This window comes from Mastigoproctus giganteus, chromosome 7 (assembly GCF_048544385.1).
Source record: "Mastigoproctus giganteus isolate SK-2022 chromosome 7, ASM4854438v1, whole genome shotgun sequence".
NCBI lineage: Eukaryota > Metazoa > Arthropoda > Arachnida > Uropygi > Thelyphonidae > Mastigoproctus > Mastigoproctus giganteus.
The window spans coordinates 77589268-77613195 of NC_143581.1; the positions used below are offsets into that span (position 1 = coordinate 77589268).

The 23928-nt window shown below is 38.2% G+C and overlaps 1 protein-coding gene across 1 annotated transcript in view; it reads left to right on the forward strand.

Annotated features, from left to right (window-relative positions):
• The window catches only part of l(2)k05819 (transmembrane protein 94-like protein l(2)k05819), an 809128-nt gene that overhangs the window by 516178 nt on the left and 269022 nt on the right, over positions 1–23928 (forward strand). Inside the window, exon 18 of the mRNA XM_090377739.1 lies at positions 20450–20533. Within this exon, the coding sequence (XP_090233865.1) occupies positions 20450–20533 (84 nt within the window). The remainder of the gene's footprint in view (positions 1–20449; positions 20534–23928) is intronic.

Genomic DNA, 23928 nt, shown 5'->3' on the forward strand with positions numbered 1-23928 from the left:
TTCTGTTGGTGACATAAGTTTGTCCCACTGTACAGAATTTAAAAACTGTCTAAAACTACTGTAGTCACCTTTACAGAAGCAAAAACCCTTCCCTTTACCCCTTATGGTAATTATATCTCTAAGTAAATCCCACATCAGTACACTGTGATCACTGCCTCTTAGTGGTTCCTTTATCTGCAAATTCTTTATACATGAATAATCATTGCTGATAACCAGATCAAGAGTATTACCATCTCTGGTTGCCTCTCGAACATGCTGCTGCAGAAAACAATCATCCAATAAATCCACAAAAGTCTTGCTAGTATGCGAGTGACCAATCTACAAGTTCCAGCTGATATATTTGGGAACTAATGACCTTGCACAGATGGTTCATTTACCTGCTAGAATACTAGACAATCCTAACTACCCATGAGAAAAAGATCGAGACAGTGCTCTCGATCTTTTTCTCATCAGCAGCTGTTCCAAGTAGACGGACGAGGTGAGTGAAATTGCAACATTAAGTTTTATCCAAAGTTAATTTTGAAAATGAAATGAAATGTAAAGTGAAGTGAAAATATTTGAGTTATTTAATACACAGAAAAATTAAAACTAAAAATGCATTTAAAATGAACTTAATGTTAAAATTAAAATTAATGTTGTTATTCCGACCAGACTGGTAAAATCTTTCTACAGCATAACAACCCATGTGGTGAAGCATAATAGCCTGTATATATTTTTACAACTTTAAACTCATGCAAATCAACTAATATTAATATTGGAAGTTATCTATTATAGGTGCTATAGTTTTTGATATGTATTATACTTAATTTATTTATTTTCTGCCTTCAAATTTCATGTAGAATAAATTATTTCTACTTAAAGCAAATTTTGGTAGCAGTTTTGTAATGCAGATTGATGTTCAGTAATCCAGACATCGAGCCTTACCTGTAGATTTATGCCTGACCACCTGTATAGTGATTTAGTTAATAGCTAAATAACCTATCTTAATATTCAGTGATATTTTTGGTCATTATTGAAATCTAGATTCCATGGAAATCCACCACATAATGTCTATTAACCAGAGTTATTATAGTGGCATAATGAAACAATGCCACTGTAATAACTTCAGTTAATTTACTGCATACAGACACTATGCATTTTCACTAACTTATATGTCTGTAAATTTTCCCACATTCTAAGACTTTTGTCCTGAATTTTTATTAAGTATTAAACCAGTAAACACCATTTGGCATCTCACATAATATGGACTTAATTTCACAACTGGGTTCTCACTTGTTATACTGTCATGGTACATTGTCTGGCCAAATGGGTGGTTGGTTGGTGGAACAGACTTCCATCCCTTGTGGTGGAGGTTGATAGCCTAAATAAGTTTAAGGCTCAGCTGGACAGGTATTTTGAACGAACAGAGGGGTGAAGTGGAAGTGGGTTTTTTTTTTTGGCTGATGCTGCATAAGCTTGCTTTCTTGCATCAAATGCCTCTACTAATGCTAATGCTAAAAATAGCCCTGAAATGGCAGTTAGTTAATTTACTTCATATAGATATGATGCATTTGCACTAACTTATGTCTGTAAATTTTCCCACAGTCTGAGGCTTTTGTCCTGAATTTTTTTTTAATTAGTTTATGTAATAATTAATTTAATAATTTACAGTAGAAGGCCTTATCCATTGGTGATTAGTTAGTCAATTAATTGAAAAGTCTGTTAAAGTGGGGAACTATATAAAAGTGTACATATTTACCTAAAAAATTTTCATTAGCATTAGCATTAGTAGAGGCATTTGATGCAAGAAAGCAAGCTTATGCAGCATCAGCCAAAAAAAAAAAAAAAAAAAAACCCACTTCCACTTCACCCCTCTGTTCGTTCAAAATACCTGTCCAGCTGAGCCTTAAACTTATTTAGGCTATCAACCTCCACCACAAGGGATGGAAGTCTGTTCCACCAACCAACCACCCGCTGGCTAAAGGCAAATTTCCGCACGTCTATCCTACATCTGTCTTTCCTCAATTTGAATTTATGCCCTCTCAGGTGATTTTTCTGAGCTAGAGGAAGAATCCCATCAGCATTGAGCATGCTTAAACCATTCAAGGCTTTATACACCTCTATCAGATCACCTCGCTGGTGCCTAGTCTCCAGACACTGTAATTTGCAAAACTTAAGCCTTTCTTCGTAAGAGCACCCCTTTGTTCCATTCACTAATCTTGTTGCCCTTCTCTGTACTCGTTCCAGCAGCTCTACATCCTTCTTGAAATGAGGTGTCCAGACCTGTATACAGTACTCTAGGTGTGGCCTGACCATTGCCTTATACAATGGAATAATCACCTCCTTATCCCTGCTGGAAAAATTCCTGTATATCATTGACAATACTCCATGAGCTACTCTTGCAGCCCGTCTGCACTGCTCAGAGAACTTCATATCTGCCTGCACAACCACCCCCAAGTCCCTTTCATTCTCTACCACTGTCAGTGTAGTACCACAGAGTTGATACGTTGCTCTGGGGTTGCTGTTTCCCATGTGTAGTACTTTACATTTATCAATGTTAAACTTCATTTGCCACCTCTCAGCCTTGACAACCCTGCCAACCTTTGTATCGTCTGCAAACTTGGACATTAAGCCCGATATACCATCATCAATATCATTTATAAATACAGAAAACAATAATGGACCCAACACTGAGCCCTGAGGGACTCCACTAATAACATCAGTCCACGATGAGCAGTGTCCATTGATTACCACTCTCTGTCTTCTCCCCCTCAACCACCCCTTTATCCATAGCAGCAATTTGCCTCCAATGTCACACTGCTCCAATTTGTGTAGCAGTCTTCCATGTGCAACAGTATCAAAAGCCTTTCTAAGATCCAAGTATATAATATCAAAGTTATTCCCTGCATCCAGTTCTTTTGTGACTGCATCATAGTATCCAATCAAGTTGGTCAGGCAAGACTTCCCCTTAACAAAACCATGCTGTGTCTGAGCTATAACTGAAGTCTTGTCTAAATGATCCTGCAGTGCTTCTTTAACCAGTGCCTCCATTAATTTTCCTGGAACAGAAGTTAAGCTCACAGGCCTATAATTACTTGTGTCAGCCTTTGATCCTCCTTTGTGAATTGGGGTCACATTTGCACATTTCCAGTCTATGGGTACCTCCCCTGAGTCCAAGGAAGCTCTCATAATTATGGCTAAGGGTTTGCTTACTTCCTTTGCTGCCTCCTTTAATATAACTGGATAGATCCCATCCACCCCGGGTGCCTTTCTTGTGTTTATCTTCAACAGTTTCTCCTCCACTTTACTCCCAGTTATTTCAAGATTCTGTAGCTTACTGCTAGAGTTGAATACACCTCTGGCATTCCCCTCTCTGAATAACTCCTCATGTGTGAATGTCGATGCAAAATATTCATTTAGTTTGTTAGTTACCTGAGCAGGATCATCAACACTTGACCCATCAATATCAAGTGGACCAATCTGATTCATCCCCTTCCTTCTAGAGTTTACATAAGTATTATTTTACATAAGTATTATATCATTTTTAGTTAAAAATTTGTATATGTAAAATCAGTAATTTTATCTTTTTAGATGATGAACCATGATGTTCCTAAGCATAGAATAAATATAAAATTTTTATAAATTTTATATTTTAAATAAAATTTTTTTAAATTTTAAAAAATTATAAAATTTTTTAGTTAATAACTTCAAGTAGCTTTAGCTTGAACTTTAGCTCAAACTTCAGGAAGCCATATCGACCACAAAAAAAAACATGCTGCAGGCCCCTATGGAATATATTACATAATGCTCCAATACTTAGATAAAAAATCAGTCTCTTCACTGCTCACCTTTTTCATTCACATCGTTCTTGAACATTGTTTCCCCCATTCCTGTCATCACTTCTATATAATGGCAATTCCCAAACCAGGGAAAGATCAGTCTGTTCCTCAAAACTATAGACCCATTTCTCTCACCAGTTGCTTAAGTAACACTCTGGAAAAAATAATTCACCGTCGACTCACATGGTGTCTTGACTCCAAAAACCTACTCTCTGATAATCAGTTTGGGTTCAGAAAAAATCGATCAACCCTGGATCTCATGGTCAAAGTAGAAACAAATATCAGGAATGCATTCACCCAAAATGAGCATTTTGTCATGGTATGCCTTGATATAGAGAAAGCCTTTGACACCACATGCCGTTTTTGTATCTTGAGAGATCTGCATTCCCTTGACCTTAGAGGCCACTTACCATATTTCATACAGAACTTTCTTCAGCACAGGTCCTTTTACGTTTGATACTGACAAGTCCTCTCCCAAACGTATGTACAAGAAGAAGGTGGGTCCCACAGGGCTCTGTGCTCAGTGCCACCTTATTCGCAATGAGAATAAATCACATGACTAAAAATATTCCCAGAACTGTAAGTTTATACCTCTATGCCGATGATCTCACCATTTCATGCAGTCCACAAAACATGACCTTCATTGAGCAGCAACTCAAAATTTCAATTAATAACATTCAGATATGGATGGCACAGAATGTGTATCGACTCTCGTGTTCAAAATCTCAAGTTCACTTTTGTAACAAACGCAAAATGCATCCAGATCCAGAGCTGCACTTAAAAAATCATCCTATCTCAGTTGCGAATGGCATTCGTCTCCTTGGTCTGATATTCAATAGAAAATTGAAATTTGTGGAATACGTCAAATATTTACAGACATCATGCCAGAAAAAAATGAATATACTCAGAATTATTTCTTCAACATCATCGGATCCAGATAGGTACACGTTACTTCATTTGTATAGAGCTCTAATCAGATCGCGCTTTGATTACGGTGCCCCAGCGTATGATTCTGCTAGGGAAAGCGTGCTAGCATGGCTTGCTCCTATTCAACATTCTGCCCTGAGGATAGCTATAGGTGCTTATAGAACTTTGCCAATTCAAAGTCTTTTCATTGAAGGTCATGAACTTCCCCTAAAATGTTACTACTCAAAGTAGTTGTATAGTTGAGTAGTAACATAAAAATGTTACTACTCAACTATACAACTAAAGTCCAAATTCTATCTACCCATCCCATCAGACCGATAATTAATGACCCTCAGTTCACAATGTACTATAGAAATAAACCCAGGGCAGTTCAGCCTACTACTGCTCTCAGATTTCAGGAATTATTACAAACTTGGAATATACATTTTGACAAAGTTCTTCAAGATCCAAACAGTTCAGATCCCCCATGGTACTATATTAAACCATCCTGTGACAGTTATTTCCTAAACTAGGGAAAGCACTCTCCTGCAAATGTCAACATACAACAACTCCACATTGCCCACACACAAAATCATCTGCATTTTACAAAAATATATACCGATGGGTCAAAATCTGAGAGTAGAGCAGGTGCCACAGCCGTCTTCCCCTAATAAAAACTTCTCTGTATTGCTTCCAAATGATTGCTGCAGCTATACAGTTGAATTATACGCCATCAAACTTGCAATAGAAAATATTCTCCATCTGTCCATCCATAAAAGCATGATATATACCGATTCCCAGAGTGCGCTTATAGCTTTACAGAACATTTCTTCTCAAACACATCCTTTAATAAAATTAATAAAATTCAAACTTTTTTTTTTTTTTTTTTTTAAGAAAACCCCAAACACGAAAGGTATCAAAACCTATAGTACTTAGTACTGTGCATGGGTTGAAGGAGAAGTATGGGGGGAGGGGAATGCCGGAAACTTTGCCCTAGAGGCTAAACATGGGTTTTACCACTTCAAGCCTTCAATAAGTAAAGTGGTGGTATTTCACCGATTGATGAAAGTCATCTACCACCTGTGAACTGATGCATATCCAAGAACTGCAGCGAGTGGTCATTTTCTGCTGGATCCCAGGCCATGCTGGGATACCAGGAAACGGATGTGCAGACTATGCCTCTAAGCATCCATCCAAGAATCATCACAATATTATTCTCCGTATCTTGACTACAAAAGTAATATACGAAGAATATGTAGAGAACAATGGACAATTCAATGGCAAGCCCAAATGCATAATAAACTCCTCCAAATAAATTCTGAATTGCAGTTATGGTCTTCCAGCTTCTGTGTAAACAGAAGGGAGGAAGTAATCTTCCCAAAACTAAACCAACCAACAATAAACAGACTGGAAACGAAGACAATTGTCAAATTCTACATTAAAATATTTTTGACTAAACTTCTTTATAAGTGACCAGATTATTTTAGCTGTGATCCATGCTCACAAGCAGTAAAGTAGCACACTTAACAAAATCCACTCTCTTTTAAAATCAAATTCAATTAAAATAAGCAACATGCAACGAGATTATTTTTGTTAACCAATGCAAATAGAGCTGTTTGCACATGCACGTAAAGGTCCACGAATCCGAAATGGTGAATGGTCTACGTACGTTTATTGAATTTGAATTTAATTTCATTTCTAGTGTTTCGGCTATTAAGAGTTTTATGTATTCATTTTGTATATTAATTACACTCGCCTCGTTAAAAAGAAAAACATGGTTCTCCTGTGTGGCATGAAAGGAAAGTTCAGCGTTCTTGTGAGCATGGATCGCAGCTGAAATAATCTGGTCACTTATAAAGAAGTTTAGTCAAAAAGATTTTAATGTAGAATTTGACAATTGTCTTCGGTTTCCAGTCTGTTTATTGTTGGTTTAGTTTTGGTGTGCATCAGCTGCACTTTGCTCTTCCTTCTTGGCAGTCAGTGGATAATGGGAACTGAATACAAGATTAGTTTTAGAAAATCAGGTTAAATTAACAATATTTTAAATGGATTATGTCAAATTTTTAACTTGGACCTTTTACATAATGTATTAACTGGATCAATTGTGAGCATTGGGTTGAAGAATTTTCCTACAAAAAGGTATGAGAAGTTCTCTTATATTTAACAATATTATTAATGTAGGAAATATTGAGCTTCATTGCTCTTATATCTAAAAAATATACTGTTGTTAATAGAAATGGTGACTCCTGATTAATGGGGAGGAAAATTACAGCTTTCTGGCAAGTTTCGAAACCATCCCTTCCCCAGTTCTTTCCTGAAATGGGCAAGAATGCTCTGCTCCTCTGGATTTAGCAAATCCCTTGGGCAAAATTTTTTCCCAAGTCTCAACAGCATCTACTTACTCTCCAGCATTTTAGAAAATTAAGACCTCCATTGACCTATCAACTTTCAAACTTCTCTGTTCCCTCCATATAAGTTAGTTTATATGGAGGGAACTTCAGAATATTAACTCTTCAATATTCTGAGGTTCTCCAAACTATTAGAACAGTCAGCAAAGGTTCCGCTGGGCCAGACAGAACATATTATGTCATGTTACAGTGTTATGTTATATAACACTGACTCCCAATTAATATGGAAGAAAATTGCAGCTTTCTGGCAAGTTTCAAAACCTATCCCTGTCCCAGTTTTTCCTGCAAGAATGCTCTGGATATATGGCAAATCCCTCGGAGAAAATTTTTACCAAGTGTCAACAGCATCAACTTACTCTCTCCAGCATTCAAGAAAATTTAGACCACCACTGAACCCATCAGTGACCTATCAACTTTTGAACTTCTCTGTTCCTTCCATATAACCAGCCTCTTCAATATTCTGAAGTTCTCCAAGCTATTAGAACAGCTGGCCACGGTTCCTCTGGACCAGATGGAACGTTATTTTCAACTGCTGTTTGTCTTTTTTAATAGATTCTTTTTGGAAAACATTTATTTCACTTCTTGGCATCTTGTTAAAATCCTGGCTGTTTTTGAAGCCTGGAAAAATCCCACCTGTCTAATAAGTAATAGTCAGCATGGCTTTCACCAAAACAGGTCCTCTTTAGATCTCATGATTAAGGCTCAGTGTAATCCTCAACACCTTTGTGAAAAACTAACACCTTGTCATGGTTTCTATAGATAGAGAAACTATCTATAGAAACTACCTGGTCTCTCAGTATTCTCAGTAACCTTTGTGCTCTTGGTCTACAAGGCAATCTACCTATATTCATGGCGCCTCCATAGCCAGGTGGGAAGGAGCAGCAGCGCATAGCACACGCTTCTTGATTAGACTGGGGTTCAAGCCTATCGCCACCAAATACGGAGGATGCGGAAAGGTCAGGGAATGACCACCACATATCCCGGAGCAATATGGCCTTAGTTGATAATGTTCCTAAAAACCAAATAACAAACAAAACCTATATTCATTAAGAACCTCCTCCAGATTTCTGCTTTTCAAGTTCGATATCAAAACCCCCTTTCTATGAAATATTTGCAGGAAGAAGGAGTACCACAAGGTACTTCTTCTTGCAAAGTGCAACCTTTTTTCTCCTTACAATTGATTTCATTACAAAAGAACTCGCAAATACTCTTGACCTCTTTCACTATCTCTATATTTCTTGCCATTCTTAGAACATGGCAACTGCAGATAACCCTAAATAAAGTACATAAGTGGACAGTGCTCAATGGTTATTGTCTTTTGCAAGAAAATTGTTGCAGTCCACTTGTGCAGACAATGTAAATTTCTTACAGATCCTGAACTTCAGATGTCAAACCTTACCATCCTGATTACCAACAACATCATATTTTTGGGATTAATCCTTGAGAGTAAGTTAAACTTCTTAGAGCACATTAAAGTTGTACATACTAACTGTTCTCAAAAAGCCAAACTTACTAACAGTTTTATCTGCTCCCTCCTGGGGAGAAGATCATATCTCCTTGCTGCTCTCAGTGGAGGATTACCCATTAAGGCAATGAGGCACGTGCCTAGGAGCCCCAGACTTTGGGGGGCCCCCAAGCCAAGACATTTTCCTATAGTGTTCTAAAAGAGATTAATGTTTTCAGTAAACATCATAAAAATCTTGATTAATTTAAGCGAAAATTTAAGCAAAAAATTCAAAAGTACAAATTTTCATTTATTTGCCACCTAACTTTTATTTATTTTTTATTCTTTTTTTTTATTATTATTATTTTTTGGGGGCCCCCCAACTATCCTTAATCAGCCACTGGCTGCTCTTATATAGAGTACTGATTATAACCCATTTGGATTACAGTGCTGCAATCCATGATTCTGCCCTGAGGTGTGTACTGTACTGATTCGATCATATATAGTACAGTGCATTGCAGAGTGCATATGGTACTTTTAGGACATCTCTAATTCATATCTGTATATTGAAGCTTGTGACTCCCCTATGTACCTCAGCAGAAAAATACACGTACTTAATTATGCAACCAAAATACAAAGCTGTTGTCTGCATCCTGTTCATCCATACCTCTATAATCCACCACTACAAAATCTCTGTATAAATAAACCTGGTAAAATAAGAGCAAGCCTACAGGTTCTTGAACTTACACAGAGTAGGAATCTTTTTCTCAGTAGACAACAGGTAATGAATTACTCTCGACCATCGTGGGCTCTCCATGCTAAATTGATTTGTGATACTTATTTTCATCATTGGAAAAAGTACCTTCTACAAACATGCCACACGAAACAACTCTTTGAAACCACATTCAGAACTCTCTTGAAATTTTTCCGATATATACAATAGCTCCAAATCGCACTGAACTGGTGGTAGCGTTTCCTGTCTGCTGATATTTTAGCATCCTTTCAGTCTCAGTATAGCAGCCTTTCAGCAAAACTACTTGGAATAATATTAGCTTTAGAAAATCTGAATATTTATTCATATTCAAAATATGTATCTTTGTATTTTATGTAAGGGCAGCTCCTAGAACAAAGTTCATCTCGGCCTCGTTGCACTGTTCATTTTTACAGACTCTGTTAAGGTTAGGCCATATGTGTGTAGTGAAAAAAAAAACAAAAGTAGGGGAGGTGAGAAAAAAAAATTACATGCCAGGTACATAATGAATTGCTGCCGCTCTACTCTAAGACTGATAGTGTCACTGATAATGTCACAGCAGCAGCTGTTAAAAACGTCTGCACTGCAGGAACTCATTATGAAACTCTGGTACAGCAAAATAAAACATGAAATTGATACATTAAAATAAAACATGAAATTGATACATTAAAATAAAACATTATGAAACTGGTACAATAAAATAAAAGTATTGCTGCATTATTTTTATTGAAAAAATAATTGGAATTTTATTGAAAAAAAATGAATGGAATTTTTCATTGTACTAGTGTACAATGAAATAATTCATATAAAATATATTATAATAACACTAAAATTATTGGTCTGTGGTAACTGAAATAAGATATATAATTTTGACACTCAAATGATTTTAATTCCCGAGTAAATTGTTCCATTATGTGTAGTATTTCCTAAAGTATTTGACTTAATATCTAAATTGAAGACATCTTTCATAAATTTACAAAACTTATTTCCAGCCTCAGAATTTAATTCTAGATTGAAATCACCAGCGAGAACTATGGATATACAATCTAGTGGCTTTTCCAATAATTTTGCATCTTCAATGGAATATAGCATCAAATTCTTGTTTATAAATTTTTGAATTATATCTGTTGAAATCCCTGGAGTGATGTATATGGCAACGCTGAAAATAGATTCACTATTGAATTTGCACAAAGATAATAATATTAATAATATTAATATTAATCCACAAATGTCTCCAATTTCATCTGATACTTTGCATAACATAATAGCATTGCTGCTATTATGTTGTGCAAAGATAAGGCCTCCGTAGCCGAGTGGTCATGAGCAGGAGTGCAGTAGCACACGCTCTTTGAGTAGACCGGGGGTTCAAGCCCCTGACTGCTAAATACGGTCGATCTGCCAACCCACACTGGACCAGTGTGGTAGATTATGGTCCATGTCCCTCAGCATGAATTGTTGAGGAGGCTTCCATCCTGCAGTGGGTTGATAATGGCTGCAGTTTATGTGGTGTACTGATGATAGTTGAAACTTCACGTTGATATATCGCACCACCACTACGAACATCCAACCTTTTAAATTGAGTCACACATTGGAATGGTTTAAGTAATATATGTTCATCATTATCCAACCATGTTTCACCTAATATCGATAGTTTGGATTTCTGTAAGGTTGTGTCTGTTTCGATATCTCAAACATCGGCCCGTAAACTTTGTATGTTCATTGACAATATGGTTATACCACTTTTTATGAAATCTTGCAGTTCATCCTGTAGAGACAGTAGCCTATTATTTTTCAAGTGATCTAGTTCAGCACGAAGTTCTACATTACTAGTAGCTTTGCCATGGTGAAAAGTGAAATCATCGTGGAGATTTGTAATATATAAACCTCGCAATGAGTTCACTCGAGATAATGCCACATATACAAGTTGCTGTTGATGATTATTCTCGTAATTATATACAACTTTGTGGAAGGTCCCTCCTTGAGATTTATGTATACTCAAAGCACAAGCACATACTAAAGGAAATTGTGTACATCAACATGTTAATTTCGTATTGTTCTTGAATGGAATCATAGTTGATCATTTTATAATAGGTACGGATTGACTTGGTAAATGTTTATCTTTCACATATTGTTTATAATGAGATTGAAGGTTATATCCTATTTTTGACTCAGGAAAGCTCATCCATACTTGTTTAACTGTTTCTTCGTCCTCAGATTCAAAATATACTGAAGTACCAATTGCACCATTTACCAATCCATAAACCACATCTATATTTGTAGTAATCATGTACAGTTTTCCTTTCAATAATGGTAGAATGTATGGCAGTTCTGCAGTTTCAGCCACTGACATTTTATTTCAAATACCGTTATGGACATAAATTAGTAGCTTCTTCTTTGGTAACAAATCTTGATTCTATAATTTTAAGTTCATCTGGTAATAACGCTTCCCCATTGCTTATTTTTGTAAGAATTTTAGAAAATGTACTATCGGACTGTTGAACAACTTCTGCTAATTCATGAAATTGTAGTGAATGCCATAATTCTGGAGCAATCTCTAATGACTTGTTTATAAATTCTTTCAATTCCAATATAGAACAAGTAATGTTAGCTGTTATTCCTACTGATTTAAATGCAATTTGAAAATTTTTGTGGTATGCATTAGCATTAGCATTAGTAGAGGCATTTGATGCAAGAAAGCAAGCTTATGCAGCATCAGCCAAAAAAAAAAAAAAAAAAAAAAACACTTCCACTTCACCCCTCTGTTCGTTCAAAATACCTGTCCAGCTGAGCCTTAAACTTATTTAGGCTATCAACCTCCACCACAAGGGATGGAAGTCTGTTCCACCAACCAACCACCCGCTGGCTAAAGGCAAATTTCCGCACATCTATCCTACATCTGTCTTTCCTCAATTTGAATTTATGCCCTCTCAGGTGATTTTTCTGAGCTAGAGGAAGAATCCCATCAGCATTGAGCATGCTTAAACCATTCAAGGCTTTATACACCTCTATCAGCCGGTGTATACACCTCTATACACCGCAATGAAAATTATGCATTCGCATAATTTTCATTGCCATATATAGCAAATGTTGGGGAGTTACTCTACGACGATCAGATGTATGAATTTCACTCAATGCCATCATAAAGGGAGTAATTTTCAATCCATTTTTAAATTTTCTTGTGTGTCCCAAATATATAGCTCAAAAAGAAAGTTCTTCTGCATGTATATCAAATATGAAACTTGTTGGAGATGATTTCTGACCTGGTGCTATACATAAATATTTATCTTCACACCATAATAATGTTTGTTGTTGAATTAACAATAGTTCAACATCATTGTTGACAGGTTCCACAATTTCATCTGTATGTACCTGTTCACTATCATCATTTGTTCCAAGAAATCGTCACTCACTTTTATGCTGTAGAATTTATACAAACATGAATTTATCAAATACCATAACCATTTTTTCACTATTTTCTTCTGCACACATCCTTGTAGATATGATGATTTATGTATGAGTCTTCATTTTATATGTACATTAATTGCATAATTGTCATCTGATTCTCTAGGTAATTGATGAACCATCATATTTATATTAACTGGTCCATTTATTACTTGTCCAATGATCCCATATTGTCCATGTTCATAATGTAAACAAAGAATTTGCATAATGGTGATATCAAATGCTCAGTTACAACATCCAGTGGAGGCAAACCAGTACAATATGTTGGATATATAAATCCATTTGACGTGACCATAGTTGGTATCCATCCCTCTTTTAGTGAAGTATGACATGTATTACAAGTCATGTAAAAAAAAAAGAATATTTTCAAGTCATGAAAATATTCACTTCTTGTAAATGAAATTCATTTTGAAGTAATTCATATGAAGTTGTTGGAAATGGTTCCAAATCTAATTGAAACCATAAACGATCACAAACATTACAACTAAATCCAAATAGGTTTTTGTACATTAGTTTTTCAAACTCGCTGTCAGCTCGTGTAGACACTATAGGGATGTAATCAGGAATCTCATTATTAGCCATTTCTAATTTTGCTTCTCTGTTTTTTTGTGCACGATATTCTTTCATCTGTTCTGCTGGAGTTTTAGATTCCTGATAGTGTCAGGCATAGTAGACCTCTGTGGTTGAATTTCGTTATGATTCGGAATAGTTTGAATTTCTAATTTCCTTTTCTTCCATTCATGATATTCCTTCATTATTTCAGCTTGAGTTTTTTTGGGTGCAGTTTCAGAACTCCTAGGCATAACGAAACATTCTTGTTGAATTTCACCTGGATTCACATTTCTGTCCAACTTTCCTTTCTTTCTTTCATGATATTCCTTCAAATGCTGGGCTGTAGATTTTGGCACAGTCACTTGCGCATTAATCATTATGCTGATATAACGGTATAACATAGCGTGTCACTGCTCAATTGTACTTGTTGTGTTACTCAGAGCCATGCCAAGGCTGAGGCAAATGAGGCTTGTGCCTCAGATTGAAAGCTGAAAGGGGTGCCAAAATAGAGATTAAATAGTTGTCATGATTAACAGTAGGGCGGGCAATTTTTCATTCTTGTCTCAGGTACTAAAATGGCTCAGCACGGCCCTGGTGTCACTGCAACTTGTGTCATTGCACTTGTTGCATACAATTGAGTTTTCTTGGGCACATGCGTTGTACTCGTTACTTGTTACATCACTGCACAAGTACAATAAGTACAACGCATGTGCATCGGGTTTTGTGACGTTTTCTAAGTAACATAACACTTTTTTCCAAATAATGCAAGTAAAAATGTTTTTAATATCAAAAACAAACAAAAAAAAAAAAAAAAAAAATTCATCCCCACTTGGGAGAAAGTGATAGGATAGAAAAGATTTTGTTACTGAGTTTATGTGAGTGTTCTGTAGTGTAATATTGTGTTTTCGCCTTTTGGTTACCTAGAAGCCGCAGTCACCAGAACAGCCGGTTCCAGGTACTTGACCCTAGCCGCGGGAAGGCAAGGTCTCCCCTACAACTAGCTCGCCTTCCTCCCTAAAGGAAGAATTACTTACTGGAAAAAGAGGAGGGGGTCCTCTCAGCCCAGAGGGGTCCCATACCAAGGTGTAGTGCAAGAGAAAAAAAAAAAAGATTGAGAATGTGGCTGTCCGGAACTGTGGAGCCCGGTTCATGGCAGAGTGTGAGGGGGAAAAAAAGTGTTTAGTGTGGCAAGAGGGCCATAACAGTGATATTATCTACTCCATAACAGTGATATTATCCACTCCGACTACTTCTTCTTCAGTGATTGGTGTCTTCTTGGTTATTGATGTTTGCTATGAAGTAGAGTTTTTCTTTTCGTGAAGACACCTTTAGCAAAAGTCTGAAATGCTCAAGGGTTTGTGGAGTTAGAAGTAGTTGTCCAAGTGTGTCCGGGGTGAGATTGGGAAACTCTCTAAATAGCCATTATCTGTGATCACAATACTCTGGGCATGTGAAGATTATGTACTGCCAGTCCTTGCGTTCTCCATAGTAATATTGATCCGTGTTAAGTAAACCAAGTTGATGAAGTTTTGCATTTAGTGATCCGTGTCCTGTCACTAAAAATGAGCCTTCGAGGGATAGTGTAAGCCAAGAGTTTACTGCTCTGGTTGTTTTGAATTTTGCATCAAGGAGCAACCTTCGCATCACAGCTCCTGTCGTTGACACATCCCATTGCTCCTGCCACCTCGCAATCAGCTCTGTGTAGCTTCGAGTTCTTTCTTTCTTGGTGTCAGTGTCCAGGTACTTCTTATCTCTAGCAGTGTGGTAGGAATTCTCTTCTTAATTCGGTAGCAAAGTCCTCAGAAAATGAGTTGCAGGTTAAGAGGCAGGGCCCCCGCAATTACTTGTGCATGGCTGTGGTTGAAACAGTGCTGCAGATGCAGTGAGTGAATAGTAGCATGGATCTCTGTATTCAATTTAGTTTCTCTCCAATTTTGACATTGGTCACCCTGTGGAACCAGGCCCCAGCTGCAAAGATAACAATGGGAAGAAAAACTGCTCGATAATAGAGGAGTATTGTTCATCTGGACAGTCCCCGGTCATTCCGAGAAATTCTGACGATAGAAGCCGAAACGTTTTTGATTTTTACAGACAGGTGTTGAAGTTGTTGGAGGAATGAGAGCTTATGGTTGATAATGACTCCAAGGACTCTGGTTTGTGTTACCAACGGCAGCTGGACCCCAGCAATTTTGATCTGGGGAGCCTCCTGAGGTCAAGGCCAAACTTAAAACCATCATATTTGTTTCCAAGGGATTGATCTGGAGCTTGTTTCTCTTTGTCCAATCTTTTAGATTATCAAGTATTTGCCTCCAGCTTAGCCCTGGATTGTCCAGCAAATACCAGTGTCAGATCATCAGCAGAAGCTGTGATTTTAGAATTGTCAAATGAGTTTTTCAACCAGTCCTGCAATACAATATTCCATATCAGGGGTCCCAGTATAGATCCTTGAGGGGAATCTCAGAGGTGAAGTGAACTCTGGCAGTGAGCTAGATGATTTTGTAATAACTGAGGAAAGTGGAGGAGAAATTGTTGAGGATAAACATAAAAAAGGCACCCGTGGTGGATGGGATCTATCCAGTTATATTAAAGGAGGCAGCAAAGGAAATAAGCAAACCCTTAGCCATAATCATGAGAGCTTCTTTGGACTCAGGGGAGGTACCCATAGACTGGAGAAGTGCAAATGTGACCCCAATTCACAAAAAAAAGAGGATCAAAGGCTGACAGAAGTAATTATAGACCTGTGAGTTTAACTTCTGTTCCAGGAAAATTAATGGAGGCACTGGTTAAAGAAGCACTGCAGGATCATCTAGACAAGACTTAGTTATAGCTCGGACACAGCATGGTTTTGTTAAAGGAAAGGCTTGCCTGATTGGATACTATGATGCAGTCACAAAAGAACTGGATGCAGAGGATAACTTTGATATTATATATTTGGTTCTTAGAAAGGCTTTTGTTACTGTTGCACATGGAAGACTGCTGCACAAATTAGAGCAGTGTGGCATTGGAGGCAAATTGCTGCTATGGATAAAGAGATGGTTGGGGGGGGAGAACACAGAGAGTGGTAATCAATGGACACTGCCCATCGTGGACTAATGTTACTAGTGGAGTTCCTCAGGTTTCAGTGTTGGGTCCATTGTTATTTTCTTTATTTATAAATGATACTGATGATGGTATATCAAGATTAATGTCCAAGTTTGCAGACGATGCAAAGGTTGGCAAGGTTGTTAAGGACACTACTGACGCTATTCTGCTTCAACAGTATCTGGAAAGGTTGAGCAGATGGGCTGAGAGGTGGCAAATGAAGTTTAACATTGACAAATGTAAAGTACTACATATGGGAAACAGTAACCCCCGACAAACATATCAACTCTGTGGTACTACACTGACAGTGGTAGAGAATGAAAAGGACCTGGGGTAATTGTGCAGGCAGATATGAAGTTCTCTGAGCAGTGCAGATGGGCTGCAAGAGTAGCTCATGGTGTCTTGTCAATGATATACAGGAATTTTTCTAGCAGGGATAAGGAGGTGATTATTCCCTTGTATAAGGCAATGGTCAGGCCACACCTATACAAGTCCGGAGGCCTCATTTCAAGAAGGATGTATAGCTGCTGGAACGAGTACAGAGAAGGGCAACAAGATTAGTGAATGGAACAAAGGGTTGCTCTTATGAAGAAAGGCTTAAGTTTTGCAAATTACACTGTCTGGAGACTAGGCAGCGGTGAGGTGATCTGATAGAGGTGTATAAAGCTTTGAATGGTTTTAGCATGCTCAATGCCAATGGGATTCTTCCTCTTGCTCAGAATAATCACCTGAGAGAGCATGAATTCAGATTGAGGAAAGACAGATGTAGGATAGATGTGCGGAAATTTGCCTTTAGCCAGCGAGTAGTTGGTTGGTGGAACACACTTCCATACCTTGTTGTTGAAGTTGATAGACTAAATAAATTTAAGGTTCAGCTGGGCAGGAATTTCGAACGAATGGAGGGGTGAAATAGGAGTGGGGTTTTTTTTTTTTTTTTTTTTGGCTGATGATGCATAAGCTTGCTTTCTTGCATCATATGCCTCTACTAATGCTAATGTTTGTAACCCCTCCTATCATTGTTTGGCAGAATTGCAGATACATGCATATTCTGATCTAACTTGCAGCATTTTAAAGCGTTGTTCTTTTATTTCCCAACATATCATCATGTCATGTTCTTTTAATATCATTAATTCCTGCACAAATAATAATTCTTTCTATACTCACCTTAAAATCTGAAAATCTGTTGGTAACACATTAACAATTGTTGCCCCGAGCACACATTCTGATTCTGGTCCACCTATCTTTATTACAAAAAATGTTACCCACTTCCCCGACAATAGCCTTCAATGAAACTAAATCTTCTTCAACCAGAGCAGTAGCAGTATGCACTTGACTATTCTGTTATGGGGTCAGACTTTGGAGGGGAGGGGACATCACTTTCACGAGATACTTGAGTTCCTGATGAGCTATTAGTTACGATTATTACTAGAGCAAAAACCGTTTCTTCAGTGACTCATTATTTTTTGTAATGCACCAAGTTTTAATTTGAGATTGGTACTCTCCTTTAGCTTTAGTCGAGGCATATGATGTAAGAAAGCAAGCTTGTACAGCATCAGCTAAAAAAAAAAACCCCTTCCCATTTCACCAATTCCGTCACTCCAAATGTTTGTCTAGTTCAGCCTTAAATTTATTTAAGCTATCGACTTCCAAAACAACAGATAGAAGTCTATTCCAGCAATCAACTACCCACTGGCTAAAGGCAAACTTCTGCACATCTATTCTACAACTGTCTTTCCTCAATTTTAATCTATGCCACCCTCAGGTTCTTAATCTGAGCAAGCGGAAGTATCCTGTCAGTATTGAGCCTGCTAAAACCATTCAAGGCCTTATATACCTCAATCAGATCACCTCGTAGGTGCCTAGTCTCCAGATACTGCAACTTGCGGAACTTAATCCTTTCTTTGTAAGCACACCCCTTTGTCCCTCTTACCAATCTTGTTGCCCTTCTCTGTACTCGTTCTAGCAACTCTATATCCTTCCTAAAATGAGTCCTCAAGACCTGTATACAGCACCCAAGCCGCGGCCTGACCACACATTGATTATCCCTTATACAAAGGGATAATCACCTCCTTGTCTCTGCTAGCAAAGTTGCTATATATCATTGACAAAATTCCATGATCTTCTTTGGCAGCCCGTCTGCACTGCTCAGAGAACTTCATATCTGACGGCACAATTACCACCAGTCTTTTTCATTCTCCACCTCCTTGAGTGTAGTACCACACAGTTAGTACATTTCTCTTGGGTTACTGCTACACCTGTGCAACACTTTGCATTTGTCAATGTTAAACTTCAGTTGTGCTTCTCGCCCCATCTGCCTAACTTTTTTTGATCCTGTTGCAGTAGCATACTGTCTTTACTGTCGTTAACAACCCTGCCAACCTTTGTATCATCTGCAAACTTAGACATTAAACCCGATATACCTTCATCAGTATCATTGATAAATATACAAAACAACAATTGGCCCAACACCGAACCCTGGGGAACTCTTCTAATAACATTTGTCCACAAAGAGCAGTGTCCATTGATTACCACTCTCTGCCATCTCTCACTCAACCATCCCGTTATCCAATACAGTAACTTGCCCTTAATGCCATACTGCTCCAGTTTATACAGCAGTCTTCCATGTGCAACAGTATCAAAAGCGTTCCTGAAATCCAAGTATAAGACATCAAAATTATTTTTTGCATCCAGTTCTTTTGTGACCACATCAAAGCATCCAATCAAATTGGTCAGACAAGACTTCCCCTTAACAAACCCATGCTATGTCTGAGCTATTACTGCTGTCTTGTCTAGGTGATCCTGTATTACCTCTTTAACCAGTGTCTCCATTATTTTCTCTGGAACAGAAGTTAAACTAACAGGTCTATAATTATTTCTGTCACCCTTTGAACCCCCTTTGTGAATTGGCGATACATTTGCACATCTCCAGTCCATGGGGACTTCCCCTGACTGTAAGGATGCTCTCATAATTATGGCTAAGGGTTTGCTTACTCTCCTTCCTGGCACCTCCGTAGCCAGGTGGGCAGGAGCAGCAGTGCATAGCACACCCTTCTTGATTAGACCGGGGTTCGAGCCCATTACCACCAAATACGGAGGATGCGGAAAGGTCAGGGAATGACCACCGCATATCCCTGGAGCAATATGGCCTTAGTTGCTAATGTCCTAAAAACCAAATAACAACAACAACAACAACTCTTCTTGCTGCCTCCTTCATTATAATTCGATAGATTTCTTCTGTCCTAGATGCCTTTTTTATGTTTAACTCCAACAATTTCTCCTCCACTTTTGCTCTCAGTTATTCAAAATCACTTAGCTCCCTGTTAGAGTTTGATAAACTTCTGGCATTTCCCTCCTTGAATAACTCCTCATGTGTGAATGTAAATGCAAAATATTCATTCCGTTTATCAGCTACTTGATAAGGATCATCAATAGTCGAACCATCTTTTTAATTGGACCAATCTGATTCATCCCCATCCTTCTAGAATTTACATCTAGTGCGAAGAAATTAATCATAAATTTTATGTGATAATTAATGCTCTTTGTTTAATTAGTTTAAATTAATAAATTATTATTATTTTAGGATTTTAAAAATATAAGCTGATTGAAATAAACAATGAAATTATCATCAATATCAGTTTTTGGGTCCAAACATTAGGCCTAGTTACTGATATCGGCTCAGACCAATGGCCAAATAGTGAAAGTCCCTGTTTCCTATTTCTCTGCAGTTTATTAGGGTCCTTGTTTTTTCTTGGTAATTAATCATTAATAAAGAGTTCTTTATTAATAATTTATTTTCATACCAGTTTTTTTTTTTTTTCCTTAAATTTCTGGCATGAAAAATACCATGCGTAGGGTCTATGTAACTTCTAGGGCGTGCCAATAAGAAGGCTAAAGAAATAAATTGTGAAAATATAAAAATGAGAAAAAGTTTTATACGTATTCCATGCTATACTACATTTTGTTATTTAATTTTCAGTTTTAAGAAAATTGCCATATCAGTTGTGATATAATTTTTCTTTTTCTCTAGGACTTCGTCCAGTTGATAGAACAGCTTGATAAAGCTTGCATAAGATTTGTTCACTTCTCAAAAGAAAATGAACTAAGGAGCAGAGTAAGTCTGTTTTAAGTATTAAGTATTACATACATCACTTTGATGTAGTTGCTGAATGAATCAGATAGCCAAACTAGATGTTAAAAATTGTGGATATTAAGAATGTACATTTGTTCTGGCAGTTGAACTAAACTACTCAACCCATTATTGAACAAGATGAGGCTCAAGCTTTTGATATTGGTTGCATAATTATAAGAGGGGGTGCATTTGCACAATGCTTACAACATCAGACCACCAATGTGATGGACCAGAGTTCAAATCCTGCTGTGATGAAGGGTGGGGAAAAAACATAAATAAATCACGAATGTCACTTCATCGGACTTATCTTTCCAAGAAACAAAGTGATGGCTGAACAGAGTGGGGCTTATGACGACAGACCACCAAAGTGATGGACCCAGGTTCAAACTCTGCTGCAAAGGGGAAAAAACATAAATCACGAATGTTGTTTCATTGGACCTACCTCCCCAAGGATCGAAGTAATGGCTGAGGCAGAGAGTGGCACCATCTATGTTGCTCCTAATAACTACCACCCATCACTAAACAGATCCAACTCCATAGCGGGATGAACATGACAAGTAGAAATACTGAATATACTTCAATGAGTATGGCACAGGATAGTCGTTTGGATTCATGCCTCAGGCAGAGGGTTCGGTTCAAAAAGTCTTCTGAGACAGTCTCTCAAGAACAACAGTGAACCAAGTGGCACTGTCCCTTGTATCACAAGTGAAGGTCAATACCACCCATCCCAACCAACTGGAAGTGCTTCCTGGGTAACTGTGCTAGTGACCACCCAAGGAAGGAAGCCAATGCATGAAGTGGAACATCAAAATGAATTTTTCATCATGTAAGCATACTAAAAAGTAACTAAGCTAGAGACCAATATGACAATGTACAGGATGAAACTACACACTAGTGGTTGGAATTGTTCCTGACAGTAGCAGTCAGGAACAAAATGCAAAGACAAGGAACCACAAGCCTGGAAAAGAAGGTTACAGCATAAGATAGAAGAGGTAAGAGTAAACATAGGCCAGCTAACCCATTACTAACACAGTTGTCTGACCTTCTTACTTCGGCGCCCCCGTAGCCAGGTGGGCAGGAGCAGCAGTGCGTACCACACGCTTCTTGATTAGACCGGGATTCGAGCCTGTGACCACCAAATATGGAGGATGCGGAGAGGTCAGGGAATGACCACCGCATATCCCCCGAAGCAATATGACCTTAGTTGCTAATGCTCCAAAAAACAAACAAACAAACAAACCTTCTTACTTCTAATAGAAGTAAAAAGCTGATCAGAAAAGTGAAGACCATCCTCAAGAAAGACAACATCCACAGAAAACATGAGATGTATAATTAGAGGATCAAAGAATACCTTGACAACCTCAAGCAAAACCTCCTTCCACTCAGCAAGAGAAACTTTGCTGATACAGGGAGAGTATCCAGAGGAAAAACAGACACTGGATATTTGATGAAAATCATAGAGCCTTCTGCAGGAAAATTAGACAGAAGGAGAAGGAAGGCAACGGATCCCCCAAATAGATGGCACTCGAGGAGTTGTGGAGCATGCAACCATAACATAATCAAGTTAGCCATAACAGCCCTACCCCTGAATAGACCAAGAATGGAAGAAATACCAAGGACATACAAGAAATGACAGAATGGAAGATTCAGGAGAAAGAAGTACAACAGTCTTAGGAAGTCCCAATTAAGTGGAAGTACAACAGTCAATTAGGAAGTCACAAGTAGCAAACCACAGGGATAAATAACATTTGCAACTAGTAGAACAAGAAGTTCAGCTGCACAAACAGGCACATAGCGGAGAAGTTCACATGATGATAAGGCATCTAGACACAATTCCAGAATCTATGACTCGAAGAACCACTTGTCTGAAGGCTAAGGACAAAGACACCACAAACCTGGCAAAGTATAGACTAATCACCTGTCTTCCAGCGATGTACAAGATCCTCACCAGCTGCATAACTAAGGGTATATCAGACCACTTGGAGAGCAAGAACATCATGGCCAAGCAGCAAAGGGATATGAACAGATGAGCAAAGGATGCAAGGAGCAATTGACTATTGATGCAGAAGTTATGGGCAAGCCTACAAGAAGTATCACAATCTGCACACAGCCTACATCAACTGCTGGCGCCTCCGTAGCCAGGTGGGAAGGAGCAGCAGTGCATAGCACATGCTTCTTGATTAGACCGGGGTTCGAGCCCGTCACCACCAAATACGGAGGATGTGGAAAGGTCAGAGAATGACCACCGCATATCCCGGAGCAATATGGCCTTAGTTGCTAATGCTCCTAAAAACCAAAAATAACTAACTAACTAACATCAACTGCTGCAAACCCTTCAACTCCATGGCTGAGGAGACATCAAGATCTACAAAATCAGCCCAACACTGGCACACTTCCTGGGAGCAGCTATGACAAAATAGAGGACCACCTTATCAGATGCTGTGAGCTGACTATGGTTTTGTCTAGAACTGAACCCAGTGTCCACCATGCTCAACAACAAGTACGGATATACCATAAAAGAAGGGAGGAAGAACCTGTACATGCTCTCTCACCTGATGCTCATGGATGCCATCAACAAACTCTATGCAGCAACTAAAAATCAACTCAAATAGCTATTTTGGATCACCGATGAGTTCAGCTCTGATATCGGGATGCAGTTTGGTCTAGACAAATGTAAAATGCTTTACATCAGGGAAATCAGGTTTTCCAGAAAACTTGATTTCTTAATTTTCCTTGGTGATTTTAATGTTCACAACTCCAGCTGGCTTCCGTTTTCTAGTCACACCGACCCCCATCAGGTCGAGATGCTGAGGCTTTTGCAATTACTAATGACCTAGCACAGATTGTTCATTTACTTACAAGAATACCGGACAATCCTAATCATACAGCCAATACGCTTGATCTTTTTCTCACAAACAACCCTTCTAAGTACACGGTCGAAGTGAGAGGTCCTTTAGGCAATTCAGATCACAACTTGGTGATTGTCTCTTCTCCAATGGAACCTTTATCTCATGGCTATTCCCAACTTCGTGTTGTTTGGCATTACAAGAATGCAAAATGGGATGACCTGCGAGACTTCTTTTCTTCTTTTCCTTGGTTGGATTACCGTTTCAAAACTTCTGATGTCAACATTTGCTCAGATCGTGTCAGTGAAATTATTCTTGTAGGAATGGAATCATTTATCCCACACTCCACTTTAAAATCTCGTCCTTAACATATTTATTGGAAAACCTTGGTTTTCCAATAAATGTGCTAAGGCTGTTCAAGAGAAGAATGTTACATATCGTAATTGGCTTGTTTCTAATTCTTCTGTTTCATTTTCTGCGTACACCAAAGCTCGCAACAGTTGTAAAGCAGCTATTAATCAGTCCAAACCA